This window comes from Mesoplodon densirostris, chromosome 8 (genome assembly GCF_025265405.1).
Source record: "Mesoplodon densirostris isolate mMesDen1 chromosome 8, mMesDen1 primary haplotype, whole genome shotgun sequence".
Taxonomy (NCBI): Eukaryota; Metazoa; Chordata; class Mammalia; order Artiodactyla; family Ziphiidae; genus Mesoplodon; species Mesoplodon densirostris.
The window spans coordinates 12,281,308-12,296,089 of record NC_082668.1 but is presented as its reverse complement, the minus strand read 5'-3'; the positions used below and the strand labels follow the sequence as shown (position 1 = coordinate 12,296,089).

General features: G+C 45.5%; 1 protein-coding gene across 1 annotated transcript; it reads right to left on the bottom strand.

Moving 5' to 3' along the window:
- Positions 1-6,314: 6,314 nt before the first annotated feature.
- LOC132495424 (interleukin-21 receptor-like) lies at positions 6,315-8,462 on the bottom strand. The gene is made up of 3 exons (XM_060107289.1): positions 8,311-8,462; positions 7,314-8,025; positions 6,315-7,079 (listed from the first exon to the last, which is right to left on the bottom strand). Exons 1-3 carry the CDS (start codon positions 8,460-8,462, stop codon positions 6,315-6,317), a joined length of 1,629 nt encoding a protein of 542 aa, XP_059963272.1.
- Positions 8,463-14,782: the final 6,320 nt, after the last annotated feature.

Sequence of the window (14,782 nt, the reverse complement as noted above, 5' to 3'; positions counted from 1 at the left end):
CACCATTGAGGATGATGCTGGCTGTGGGTTTGTCATATATGGCCTTTATTATGTTGAGGAAAGTTCCCTCTATGCCTACTTTCTGCAGGGTTTTTATCATAAATGGGTGTTGAATTTTGTCGAAAGCTTTCTCTGCATCTATTGAGATGATCATATGGTTTTTCTCCTTCAGTTTGTTAATATGGTGTATCACGTTGATTGATTTGCATATATTGAAGAATCCTTGCATTCCTGGAATAAACCCCACTTGATCATGGTGTATGATCCTTTTAATGTGCTGTTGGATTCTGTTTGCTAGTATTTTGTTGAGGATTTTTGCATCTATGTTCATCAGTGATATTGGCCTGTAGTTTTCTTTCTTTGTGACATCCTTGTCTGATTTTGGTATCAAGGTGATGGTGGCCTCATAGAATGAGTTTGGGAGTGTTCCTCCCTCTGCTATATTTTGGAAGAGTTTCACAAGGATAGGTGTTAGCTCTTCTCTAAATGCTTGATAGAATTCGCCTGTGAAGCCATCTGGTCCTGGGCTTTTGTTTGTTGGAAGATTTTTTATCACAGTTTCAATTTCAGTGCTTGTGATTGGTCTGTTCATATTTTCTATTTCTTCCTGATTCAGTCTTGGCAGGTTGTGCATTTCTAAGAATTTGTCCATTTCTTCCAGGTTGTCCATTTTATTGGCATAGAGTTGCTTATAGTAATCTCTCATGATCTTTTTTGTATTTCTGCAGTGTCAGTTGTTACTTCTCCTTTTTCATTTCTAATTCTATTGATTTGAGTCTTCTCCCTTTTTTTCTTGATGAGTCTGGCTAATGGTTTGTCAATTTTGTTTATCTTCTCAAAGAACCAGCTTTTAGTGTTATTGATCTTTGCTATCATTTCCTTCATTTCTTTTTCATTTATTTCTGATCTGATCTTTATTATTTCTTTCCTTCTGCTAACTTTGGGGGATTTTGTTCTTCTTTCTCTCATTGCTTTAGGTGCAGGGTCAGGTTGTTTACTCGAGATGTTTCCTGTTTCTTAAGGTGGGATTGTATTGCTATAAACTTCCCCCTTAGAACTGCTTTTGCTGTGTCCCATAGGTTTTGGGTCGTCGTGTCTCCATTGTCATTTGTTTCTAGGTATTTTTTAATTTCCTCTTTGATTTCTTCAGTGATCACTTCGTTATTAAGTAGTGTATTGTTTAGCCTCCATGTGTTTGTATGTTTTACTGATCTTTTCCTGTAATTGATGTCTAGTCTCATAGCATTGTGGTCGGAAAAGATACTTGATACAATTTCAATTTTCTTAAATTTACCAAGGCTTGATTTGTGACCCAAGATATGATCTATCCTGGAGAATGTCCCATGAGCACTTGAGAAAAAATGTGTATTCTGTTGTTTTTGGATGGAATGACCTATAAATATCAATTAAGTCCATCTTGTTTAATGTATCATTTAAAGCTTGTGTTTCCTTATTTATTTTCATTTTGGATGATCTGTCCATTGGTGAAAGCAGGGTGTTAAAGTCCCCTACTATGATTGTGTTACTGTCGATTTCCCCTTTTATGGCTGTTAGTATTTGCCTTATGTATTGAGGTGCTCCTATGTTGGGTGCATAAATATTTACAATTGTTATATCTTCTTCTTGGATCAATCCCTTGATCATTATGTAGTGTCCTTCTTTGTCCTTTCTAATAGTCTTTATTTTAAAGTCTATTTTGTCTGATATGAGAATTGCTACTCCAGCTTTCTTTTGGTTTCCATTTGCATGGGATATCTTTTTCCATCCCCTTACTTTCAGTCTGTATGTGTCTCTAGGTCTGAAGTGGGTCTCTTGTAGACAGCATATATATGGGTCTTCTTTTTGTATCCATTCAGCCAATCTGTGTCTTTTGGTGGGAGCATTTAGTCCATTTACATTTAAGGTAATTATTGATATGTATGTTCCTATTCCCATTTTCTTAATTGTTTTGGGTTCGTTATTGTAGGTCTTTTCCTTCTGTTGTGTTTCTTGCCTAGAGAAGTTCCTTTAGCATTTGTTGTAAAGCTGGTTTGGTGGTGCTGAACTCTCTCAGCTTTTGCTTGTCTGTAAACGGTTTAATTTCTCCATCAAATCTGAATGAGATCCTTGCTGGGTAGAGTAATCTTGGTTGCAGGTTTTTCTCCTTCATCACTTTAATTATGTCCGGCGACTCCCTTCTGGCTTGTAGAGTTTCTGCTGAGAGATCAGCTGTTAACCTGATAGGGATTCCCTTGTGTGTTATTTGTTGTTTTTGCCTTGCTGCTTTTAATATGATTTCTTTGTGTTTAATTTTTGACAGTTTGATTAATATGTGTCTTGGCGTATTTCTCCTTGGATTTATTCTGTATGGGACTCTCTGTGCCTCCTGGACTTGATTAACTATTTCCTTTCCCATATTAGGGAAGTTTTCAACTATAATCTCTTCAAATATTTTCTCAGTCCCTTTCTTTTTCTCTTCTTCTTCTGGAACCCCGATAATTCGAACGTTGGTGCATTTAATGTTGTCCCAGAGGTCTCTGAGACTGTCCTCTGTTCTTTTCATTCTTTTTTCTTTTCTTTTTTTTTTCTAAGACAGGTAAGCAACAAGGATTTACTGTGTAGCATAGGGAATTATACCCGATATCTTGTAATAACCTATATGGAATATGGAAAGAAAGAAAAAAAGACACACACGCAAAATCCCCAAAAAACGGATCACTAGGCTATACCCTTGAAACTAACACAATATTGTAAACCAGCTATACTTTAATTTACAAAAAAGAACCTACCCTTTCACCTTGTGTCCTCTTCGCCACATTTCCACCACATGGAGTTTCTGTGACAGTTGTGAAGCCACCTGACAGCGCTGGCAGATGCTAGTGGAGCCCCTGGACTGCTGCGCGGGGAGGGCACTGCCTTCAGCTGGCTCCTCAGACAAGTTCCAGTGGTCACCAGCAGGTGGCAGCAGCAGCCCAACATCTCCGTTTCCTGCTGGTTCATCTGGGTCTCCAGATGTCTGTAGCTCGCTGTTTATCCACGTTTAAGGTTGAGATCAACAAAAGCTTGCTGGGGTGGGGAGGGACTTGGCCACAAAGATGATGATAAAGTGACAACATTTTCTGAGCACTTGCAATGTGCCACGCTGCTCTCCATACTTCATACATATTAACTCTTGGTTTCACAACAGCCCTAAGAACGTATGTCCAATTAATATACCCATTTCATGTATGAGGAAACCAAGGCACAAGGAAGTAAAATAATTTCTGCAGGTTGGAAGCTAGTAAGTGGATCTGTTGGCTTCCCAACTCAGGCTGTCCAGCCTCAAAGCCCTCCCCCTTGACAGTTCTTTCTAGGGATGGGGTTTGCTTTGGGGTGGGCAGCTAGCATGATGCTGATGCAAAATTTCTTTTCTGGGAACATCACTTTTTAAGAGAAAACCCCTCAGGCCTGTTGCCACTATAGATGAAGGAAGATCCCCAGCTGCCCCACAGTGTGAGCAGCGGGGCGGGGGGAGGGGGGTGTCTCTTGCTCCATTCACAGACTTCAAGGAGTTCCCTATTTTCACTTTCATGTCCCATTCTGGGCCATTTCCAAGTCCAAGGGCAAGTGGATCCCTCCTGGTTTCAGTCCCCTCCCTCCTCTCTGCCCACTTCTTTGTCAGTCACAACTCTGCCTTTGATTGATTCATTGATTCATTCAGTATTTGTTAAGCACCTGCTATGTGCCAGGCACCATGCTAGGCTCTGAGACTGAGTAGTGGATAAAACAGACAAAATCCCTGTGCTAGTGGGACAGACAGTAAATATGATAAGCAAGTAAAAGACATATGTTAAAAGCACAATAAATGTAATGGAAAATAATAAAACTAGGTCTGTGGGGTGCTGCAGTTTTGAGTAAGGAGACTAGGGTGGGTCCCATTGCAAAGGTGACATTGGAGCAGACTTGACTCTGCTTATCTTCCATTCATGTGTTGATGCTTCTTGACTGCAGGTGACCCCCTGAACCATCCCCTTCATTGTGGAGAGTTTATATGCCTTTCTCCTTTGCTCTTGGCGTCATGATCTCCCTGGAGGGGAAGTACACGCGCTCACTCTGCCATCACCCACGGAAGGCCCGTTCTGGGTTTTTTTTTTTGTTTTTTTTCGGCCAGAGCCCCATCCCCCCGCCCCTGGCCTGGCATCAGCCAGTGCCCCAGGTGTCCCCTACCCCTACTCCCCGGCCCAGAGCTGTGTGTGCTGGAGAGAGAGCTGAGCTGCTTCCATGGGGAGCCTGGGGCCCACGGGGTGCCTGGAACCTGTGGCCTCCTTGAGGATGTGAAAACCACAGCACATCTTGACCCAAGCGTCTCCAGGGTGATGGTGAGGGCTGCTCACACCTGCAGGAGCTGTGGTTTCACACTTGGGCTCCCATCCGAGCCTCACACCTTGATCCCAGGTTAACAGTCCCACTATTAAGACCATCAGTGTTCTAGAACTTTCAGAACCAAGGAATCCCGTGTTCTCAGTGACTTCTTCCAACCATCCCCTTTTACAGAAGAGTCACAGAGAAACTATCAGCAGGATCGACAGCTGAGCCCTCGTCCAAAAGCAGAGACAAGCCAGAGCTTCAGGCATTGCCCTGCATGCAGCCTGGCCTTTGGGGAGGACCACAGGCCAGGCAGGTCCAGGCCAGGGTAGGGATTCCCCTCAGGGCTCTGAGAGCCGGCGGCTGAATCAGACTCTACTACTTTAACCTTGCTTCATGGCCTTGAAAAAGCTGCCTCTAAAGGTGAGCACCCTTAGGAGGAAAATGATCTCTTTTCTTTCTTTTTTTTTTTTTTTAAAGTATGAGTTGTATGCAATATGCAGCACCAATAGCGAGCTCCTGTCCAAAGCTGATGTTCAATAAGGTGCCTTCCAAACGTCACAAAGAAGTATTTTCTTAGCATCCTAAATTCACATTTCAGCAGTTTCTCCGACAAATCATCAAAAAGAACTTGACTGGGCTTCCCTGGTGGCGCAGTGGTTGAGAGTCCGCCTGCCGATGCAGGGGACATGGGTTCGTGCCCCGGGTCCGGGAAGATCCCACATGCCGCAGAGTGGCCGGGCCCGCGAGCCATGGCCGCTGAGCCTGCGCGTCCGCAGCCTGTGCTCCACAACGGGAGAGGCCACAACAGTGAGAGGCCCGTGTACCGCAAAAAAAAAAAAAAAAAAAGAACTTGACTTCCTCCAATTCCCCAGGACAAGCAAGTAAGATGCCAGGGGATCAGGGCCGTGTCATTACTGCCAAGTCCGGCCTGCGGCCCTCCCCAATGTGAGTGCCAAGGGGAGCGTCCTTTCGCTGTATCCCAGCACCTGCATGTACTCAGTAAATGTGCTCAGTATTTCTGGGGTGCATAAAGGGAGCAACAAAATGGGCAGCAGGAGCCAGAAAAAGAAATCTTGGTTGGTGAGGGGCTGATTCTAAGAAACTAAGCTGATTTTAAACCTGGAATCCCCCAAGTGCCCCTCTGCAGGGTGGGACAGCCCGCAGATACCTGGGCTGTGTCTGGTTTCTCACTCCCACCCACCTCTAGCACAAGCCTTGGTCCTGGCCGCAGAAGGAAGGAAGCTGACGTTTACTGAGAGTCTGGGCTGCACACGGTACATGGGTGACCTCTCCAATTTCTCCCCAGGGTACGTCAGGCCGCCCCCATTATTAAGAGAGGAAACTCCAGCCCAGAGAGGGGAAGTGACTCACCCAACGTGGCACAGCCAGGAGGTGTCAGAGCCAGGATTCAGACCCAGGTCCACTGGCTTCCCCCAAAATCTTCCCACCCCCAGGGTCACTGTGGGCACACTTGGTCCCCTTCCCCTCCCCCTGAAAGGCGATAAGGAACAGTTTGGACTTTGTGTGACTCTGCAGGCAGAACCTGGGGGGCTGGGCTCGGTGTCTGTCCCAGGCAGTGTCCTGGTCCCAGCAGGCCCGGTGGGCAGCACTGGACCAGCCTCTCAGCACGTGACCCGGGGGTCACCCACGTGCCTCAGAGGGAGGGAGGCTGTCATCTTGGGCCCACAGACACGCGTGCCGCTCACATTCGCGCACACAGGAAGCTCACGTCGGCACAGACACACGAGTGGCCTTGGGAATATGGCAGAACCACGGGCGAGCTCCATGTCCACAGGCACGCAGGCTACTCACACGCGCAGCCACGCCAGTGGGCACCTGAGCCCCAGACACGCACTGTAAACACCAGGCTCAGGGGTCCCAGCCAGGAGACCAAGGGCTGCAGGCCTCTTTACACCTCGGCCCAGGTGACCCTGTCCGTGGCTCGTGGCTCAGTGGCATGGTCAGCTCTGGACGGCCACTCAGCCTCACTAGCTGGCCTGGGGCCCAGGCCCTGCAGATGGAGGGGCCATGACCACCCACTGGTGGAGGTAGCTCCTGGGGGGCCCTTCGTCCCTGGCGCTACTGAAGTCATGCTCCACGGGGCCGCCACAGTCAGAGTCCACGAAGCCACTGTCAAACGTGTCCATGTCCAGGCCAGCTGGGGGCGAACCTACCTCGCTGTCCGACACCCCTCGGGGTGACCCGCCATCCCAGGGCAGCCCGGGGGCCCAACCCTCCTCATCCTTGAGGTGCAGCTTTATCCTGTCAAGGAGGCTGCCCAGGGGGCCCCCCGGCCTGGCAGGGCCACTGGCTGAGACGCAGCCACAGGATAAGACCGTGGCCCCCGTGCCCAGGAGCGAGTCCTCCATGCCCGGGCCAGGCTCCAGGCCGGTGTCCAGGTTCAGGGCTGGGTAGCTGTCATCCCCGCAGGTGCAAGGCCAGGTGCACAGCTCCTCTGCATCCACCACAGTCACCGTGTTGATGGATAGCAGCCCATACGGCTGGTCCCTCTCCTGGCTGTGAGCTGAGCTGCCCAAGCTGCCGGCGGTGGAGGGGGCTGGGCCCCAGGAGCCCTGCTCAAGCACCCCGTCAGCTTCCACCAGGTCTGGGGGCTCCGGCAGCTCTATAGGTACCAGCCCCTTGGCTGCAGTCTGCGGTGGGCACTGGCTGTGCATCTCCAGGGACAAGGGCACCCCTGGGTTCCAGGATCTCAGCTCCAGGCTGGAGGCAGTGAAGGGGGTGCCCACCCATTTCTTTTTTTTTTTTTTTTTTTTTTTTTTTTTTTTTTTTTGTGGTATGCGGGCCTCTCACTGCTGTGGCCTCCCCCGCTGCGGAGCACAGGCTCCGGACGCGCAGGCCCAGCGGCCATGGCTCACGGGCCCAGCCGCTCCGCGGCATATGGGATCCTCCCAGACCGGGGCACGAACCCGTATCCCCTGCATCGGCAGGCGGACTCTCAACCACTGCGCCACCAGGGAGGCCCCCACCCATTTCTTGAAGTCTCCGCTGTGGCCCATGTACAGGGGCTGGAAGAAGGGCTCTGGGCTGGGCACCTGCACCCACGCCTTTTTCCATAGCCTCCAAAGCAGGTGGGTCTTCAGGCCTAAGAAGACAAGGATGGGGCATATGAGGACCAGGATGGGAAGCAGTTGAGGGTACAAGTCTCCCTTTATCTCTTCTGGCTGGGTGTGAAAGACGACTGGGTCACTCCACTCGCTCCAGGTCCCCTGGAAGGAGGAGCCAGGCTGGGGCCCTGCCCGCACCTGCAGCTCGTAGCTTGAGCCTTTGTGGAACTCCAAGGGGAGGAGAGAGACGCTTCTCGAATCCACAGAGATCAGCTTTCTCTCTGGACTCAGAGCCCAGGGGTCTCCGAGCTTCCTGTACCGCAGCTCATACTGAAGTTTGCCCTGCAACGCGTAGAAATTGTAATTGGAGCTCCAGGAGATGTTATAATGTCCAGAGCAGGTCACGGTCACGTTGAAAGGGGGAGATGGCTTGATGCTTTTAGCCAGGACAAAGCTGCCGCACTCCTGGGAGTGGTTGCCTGAATGGTCTGTCATGTTGACACTGAAAACGTCGTCGGCCATGAATTGGAGCACATCCATGTGGCACGTGTACTCTGCATGCGTGGCGTTGTGGGTGGACCAGCGGAGGCTGCAGGAGGTGACCTCGTCCTCCAGTTCTCCATATGAGTCTTGCTTATTTATTTTTGGCTGCGTTAGGTCTTTGTTTCTGCGCGCGGGCTTTCTCTAGTTGTGGTGAGAGGGGGCTCTCTTTGTTGCGGTGTGCAGGCTTCTCATCGCAGTGGCTTCTCTTGTTGCGGAGCACGGGCTCTAGGTGCATAGGCTTCAGTAGTTTTGGCACATGGGCTCAGTAGTTGTGGCTCAGAGGCTCTAGAGCGCAGGCTCAGTAGTTGTTGCACACGGGCTTCGTTGCTCCATGGCATGCGGGATCTTCCCGGACCAGTGCTCAAAACTGTGTCCCCAGGTGAGGGTGAGCATGTCAGGGTGCGGGGCCCATGTCTCCAGGATGCAGGTGACCGTCTGGATGTAATCGGTGTAGCAGACGAGGTCTGAGCAGCCCCAGGCCCTCTGGAGCATCAGCAGGAGCACAGGGGCAGTCCAGCCGCAGAGCATGCTGCCTGCCAGAGCCTGCTATCCTACTTCTTTCTCAGAAATCCATTATCTCTGTGCTTCGGGCAATCCGGTGGTGGGCTCCCAGGGGATGGCAGCTGGGCTTGGCGTGAGGGATGGGTGTCTGGAAGAACAGGCAGGGGACTGGGGTGGGAAGCTATAACCTGCCCCAAGTCACCGACCAGACAGCACAAGACCTGTCACCCAGACGGATGGCAGCTGGGCTCCGGGCAGGCGGGCCACGCAGAGGCAAAGGCAACCATCAGTCACGTCCCAAAGAGGTCACACGCGGACAGAAGACAGAGGTTGTTGGGCAGGGACCGATCACCTGCATGGGGGATGGACTGACAGCAGCCGAGGGCTGGCCCGTCAGTCAGACAGGAGAAGGCAAGCAAAGAGGTAGCTGGTCACCCAGGCAGACAGACAGACAGGCAGACAGGCAGGCAGGCACACAGACAGACAGCCGTGTGTCTGTCAGTCACGCGCAGGGAGAAGCAGGCAGGCAGTCGAACCCCGAGCCCTTCGGTCACTCAGCAGAGAGACGCCAGTGGCTCCGCCAGAGGCGGTGCCTGCCATCCCAGCCCCACCGCGTGCTCAGGGCAGGGAGGAAGGGGAGGATGTGGTCCATTCTTTTTTCTTTATTTTGCTCTGCAGCAGTTATTTCCACTATTTTATCTTCCACCTCACTTATCCATTTTTCTGCTTCAGTTATTCTGCTATTGATCCCATCTAGAGTATTTTTTATTTCATTTATTATGTTTTTAATCGATGCTTGATTCATCTTTAGTTCTTCTAGGTCCTTGTTAACTGTTTCTTGCATTTTGTCTATTTCCAAGATTTTGGATCTTGGAAATAGAATCTTGGATCATCTTTACCATCATTATTCTGAATTCTTTTTCAGGTATACTGCCTATTACCTCTTCATTTGTTAGGTCTGGTGGGTTTTTATCTTGCTCCTTCTCCTGCTGTGTGTTTTTCTGTCTTCTCATTTTGCTTATGTTACTGTGTTTGGGGTCTCCTTTTTGCAGGCTGCAGGTTCGTAGTTCCCGTTGTTTTTGGTGTCTGTCCCCAGTGGCTAAGGTTGGTTTAGTGGGTTGTGTAGGCTTCCTGGTGGTGGGGACTAGTGCCTGTGTTCTGGTGGATGAAGCTGGATCTTGTCTTTCTGGTGGGCAGGTCCACGTCTGGTGGTGTGTTTTGGGGTGTCTGCAGACTTTTTATGATTTTAGGCCACCTCTCTGCTAATGGGTGGCGTTGTGTTCCTGTCTTTTTTTTTTTTTTTTTTTTTTTTTTTGTATTTTAATTTTTTTTTTATTTTACAAATTTAATCAGTTATACATATACATATGTTCCCATATCCCCTCCCTTTTGCGTCTCCCTCCCACCCTCCCTATCCCACCCCTCCAGGCGGTCACAAAGAACCGAGCTGATCTCCCTGTGCTATGCGGCTGCTTCCCACTAGCTATCTACCTTACGTTTGGTAGTGTATATATGTCCATGCCGCTCTTTCACTTTGTCACAGCTTACCCTTCCCCCTCCCCATATCCTCAAGTCCATGCTCTAGTAGGTCTGTGTCTTTATTCCTGTCTTACCCCTATGTTCTTGATGACATTTTTTTCTTAAATTCCATATATATGTGTCAGCATACAGTATTTGTCTTTCTCTTTCTGACTTACTTCACTCTGTATGACAGACTCTAGGTCCATCCACCTCATTACAAATAGCTCAATTTCATTTCTTTTTATGGCTGAGTAATATTCCATTGTATATATGTGCCACATCTTCTTTATCCATTCATCCGATGATGGACACTTAGGTTGTTTCCATCTCCGGGCTATTGTAAATAGGGCTGCTATGAACATTTTGGTACATGTCTCTTTTTGAATTATGGTTTTCTCAGGGTATATGCCCAGTAGTGGGATTGCTGGGTCATATGGTAGTTCTATTTGTAGTTTTTTAAGGAACCTCCATACCGTTCTCCATAGTGGCTGTACCAATTCACATTCCCACCAGCAGTGCAAGAGTGTTCCCTTTTTTCCACACCCTCTCCAGCATTTATTGTTTCTAGATTTTTTGATGATGGCCATTCTGACTGGTGTGAGATGATATCTCATTGTAGTTTTGATTTGCATTTCTCTAATGAGTAAAGATGTTGAGCATCCTTTCATGTGTTTGTTGGCTGTCTGTATATCTTCTGTGGAAAAATGTCTATTTAGGTCTTCTGCCCATTTTTGGATTGGGTTGTTTGTTTTTTTGCTATTGAGCTGCATGAGCTGCTTATAAATTTTGGAGATTAATCCTTTGTCAGTTGCTTCATTTGCAAATATTTTCTCCCATTCTGAGGGTTGTCTTTTGGTCTTGTTTATGGTTTCCTTTGCTGTGCAAAAGCTTTGAAGTTTCATTAGGTCCCATGTGTTTATTTTTGTCTTTATTTCCATTTCTCTAGGAGGTGGGTCAAAAAGGATCTTGCTGTGATTTATGTCATAGAGTGTTCTGCCTATGTTTTCCTCTAGGAGTTTGATAGTGTCTGGCCTTACATTTAGGTCTTTAATCCATTTTGAGCTAATTTTTGTGTATGGTGTTAGGGAGTGATCTAATCTCATACTTTTACATGTCCCTGTCCAGTTTTCCCAGCACCACTTATTGAAGAGACTGTCCTTTCTCCACTGTACATTCCTGCCTCCTTTATCAAAGATAAGGTGACCATATGTCCGTGGGTTTATCTCTGGGCTTTCTATCCTGTTCCATTGATCTATCTTTCTGTTTTTGTGCCAGTACCATACTGTCTTAATTACTGTAGCTTTGTAGTATAGTCTGAAGTCAGGGAGCCTGATTCCTCCAGCTCCGTTTTTCGTTCTCAAGATTGCTTTGGCTATTCGGGGTCTTTTGTGTTTCCATACAAATTGTGAAATTTTTTGTTCTAGTTCTGTGAAAAATGCCAGTGGTAGTTTGATAGGTATTGCATTGAATCTGTAGATTGCTTTGGGTAGTAGAGTCATTTTCACAATGTTGATTCTTCCAATCCAAGAACATGGTACATCTCTCCATCTATTTGTATCATCTTTAATTTCTTTCATCAGTGTCTTATAATTTTCTGCATACAGGTCTTTTGTCTCCTTAGGTAGGTTTATTCCTAGATATTTTATTCTTTTTGTTGCAATGGTAAATGGGAGTGTTTCCTTGATTTCACTTTCAGATTTTTCATCATTAGTATATAGGAATGCCAGAGATTTCTGTGCATTAATTTTGTATCCTGCAACTTTACCAAATTCATTGATTAGCTCTAGTAGTTTTCTGGTAGCATCTTTAGGATTCTCTATGTATAGTATCATGTCATCTGCAAACAGTGACAGCTTTACTTCTTCTTTTCCCATTTGGATTCCTTTTATTTCCTTTTCTTCTCTGATTGCTGTGGCTAAAACTTCCAAAACTATGTTGAATAAGAGTGGTGAGAGTGGGCAACCTTGTCTTGTTCCTGATCTTAGTGGAAATGGTTTCAGTTTTTCACCATTGAGGACGATGCTGGCTGTGGGTTTGTCATATATGGCCTTTATTATGTTGAGGAAAGTTCCCTCTATGCCTACTTTCTGCAGGGTTTTTATCATAAATGGGTGTTGAATTTTGTCAAAAGCTTTCTCTGCATCTATTGAGATGATCATATGGTTTTTCTCCTTCAATTTGTTAATATGGTGTATCACATTGATTGATTTGCGTATATTGAAGAATCCTTGCATTCCTGGAATAAACCCCACTTGATCATGGTGTATGATCCTTTTAATGTGCTGTTGGATTCTGTTTGCTAGTATTTTGTTGAGGATTTTTGCATCTATGTTCATCAGTGATATTGGCCTGTAGTTTTCTTTCTTTGTGACATCCTTGTCTGGTTTTGGTATCAAGGTGATGGTGGCCTCGTAGAATGAGTTTGGGAGTGTTCCTCCCTCTGCTATATTTTGGAAGAGTTTGAGAAGGATAGGTGTTAGCTCTTCTCTAAATGCTTGATAGAATTCGCCTGTGAAGCCATCTGGTCCTGGGCTTTTGTTTGTTGGAAGATTTTTAATCACAGTTTCAATTTCAGTGCTTGTGATTGGTCTGTTCATATTTTCTATTTCTTCCTGATTCAGTCTTGGCAGGTTGTGCATTTCTAAGAATTTGTCCATTTCTTCCAGGTTGTCCATTTTATTGGCATAGAGTTGCTTATAGTAATCTCTCATGATCTTTTGTATTTCTGCAGTGTCAGTTGTTACTTCTCCTTTTTCATTTCTAATTCTATTGATTTGAGTCTTCTCCCTTTTTTTCTTGATGAGTCTGGCTAATGGTTTATCAATTTTGTTTATCTTCTCAAAGAACCAGCTTTTAGTTTTATTGATCTTTGCTATCGTTTCCTTCACTTCTTTTTCATTTATTTCTGATCTGATTTTTATGATTTCTTTCCTTCTGCTAACTTTGGGATGTTTTTGTTCTTCTTTCTCTAATTGCTTTAGGTGCAAGGTTAGGTTGTTTATTCGAGATGTTTCCTGTTTCTTAAGGTGGGATTGTATTGCCATAAACGTCCCTCTTAGAACTGCTTTTGCTGCATCCCATAGGTTTTGGGTCGTCGTGTCTCCATTGTCATTTGTTTCTAGGTATTTTTTAATTTCCTCTTTGATTTCTTCAGTGATCACTTCGTTATTAAGTAGTGTATTGTTTAGCCTCCATGTGTTTGTATGTTTTACAGCTCTTTTCCTGTAATTGATATCTAGTCTCATAGCATTGTGGTCGGAAAAGATACTTGATACAATTTCAATTTTCTTAAATTTACCAAGGCTTGATTTGTGACCCAAGATATGATCTATCCTGGAGAATGTTCCATGAGCACTTGAGAAAAATGTGTATTCTGTTGTTTTTGGATGGAATGTCCTATAAATATCAATTAAGTCCATCTTGTTTAATGTATCATTTAAAGCTTGTGTTTCCTTATTTATTTTCATTTTGGATGACCTGTCCATTGGTGAAAGTGGGGTGTTAAAGTCCCCTACTATGATTGTGTTACTGTCGATTTCTCCTTTTATGGCTGTTAATATTTCCCTTATGTATTGAGGTGCTCCTATGTTTGGTGCATAAATATTTACAATTGTTATATCTTCTTCTTGGATTGATCCCTTGATCATTATGTAGTGTCCTTCTTTGTCTCTTCTAGTAGTCTTTATTTTAAAGTCTATTTTGTCTGATATGAGAATTGCTACTCCAGCTTTCTTTTGGTTTCCATTTGCATGGAATATCTTTTTCCATCCCCTTACTTTCAGTCTGTATGTGTCTCTAGGTCTGAAGTGGGTCTCTTGTAGACAGCATATATATGGGTCTTGTTTTTGTATCCATTCAGCCAGTCTGTGTCTTTTGGTGGGAGCATTTAGTCCATTTACATTTAAGGTAATTATTGATATGTATGTTCCTATTCCCATTTTCTTAATTGTTTTGGGTTCGTTATTGTAGTTCTTTTCCTTCTGTTGTGTTTCTTGCCTAGAGAAGTTCCTTTAGCATTTGTTGTAAAGCTGGTTTGGTGGTGCTGAACTCTCTCAGCTTTTGCTTGTCTGTAAAGGTTTTAATTTCTCCATCAAATCTGAATGAGATCCTTGCTGGGTAGAGTAATCTTGGTTGCAGGTTTTTCTCCTTCATCACTTTAAGTATGTCCTGCCACTCCCTTCTGGCTTGTAGAGTTTCTGCTGAGAGATCAGCTGTTATCCTGATGGGGATTCCCTTGTGTGTTATTTGTTGTTTTTGCCTTGCTGCTTTTAATATGATTTCTTTGTGTTTAATTTTTGACAGTTTGATTAATATGTGTCTTGGTGTATTTCTCCTTGGATTTATTCTGTATGGGACTCTCTGTGCCTCCTGGACTTGATTAACTATTTCCTTTCCCATATTAGGGAAGTTTTCAACTATAATCTCTTCAAATATTTTCTCAGTCCCTTTCTTTTTCTCTTCTTCTTCTGGAACCCCTATAATTCGAATGTTGGTGCGTTTAATGTTGTCCCAGAGGTCTCTGAGACTGTCCTCTGTTCTTTTCATTCTTTTTTCTTTATTTTGCTGTGCAGCAGTTATTTCCACTATTTTATCTTCCACCTCACTTATCCGTTCTTCTGCCTCAGTTATTCTGCTATTGATCCCATCTAGAGTATTTTTTATTTCATTTATTGTGTTTTTAATCGATGCTTGATTCGTCTTTAGTTCTTCTAGGTCCTTGTTAACTGTTTCTTGCATTTTGTCTATTCTATTTCCAAGATTTTGGATCATCTTTACCATCATTATTCTGAATTCTTTTTCAGATAGACTGCCTATTACCTCTTCAT

What these genes read in the sequence shown, in the direction of transcription:
- LOC132495424 (XM_060107289.1), bottom strand. Translation starts at nt 8,462, where the DNA reads ATGCTCTGCGGCTGGACTGCCCCTGTGCTCCTGCTGATGCTCCAGAGG. An exon ending in GACATGCTCACCCTCACCTG is followed by an intron (nt 8,026 to 8,310) that starts GGGACACAGTTT and finishes AAAAATAAATAA; the next exon opens with GCAAGACTCATATGGAGAAC. An exon ending in GCGGAGACTTCAAGAAATGG is followed by an intron (nt 7,080 to 7,313) that starts GTGGGGGCCTCC and finishes AAAAAAAAAAAG; the next exon opens with AAATGGGTGGGCACCCCCTT.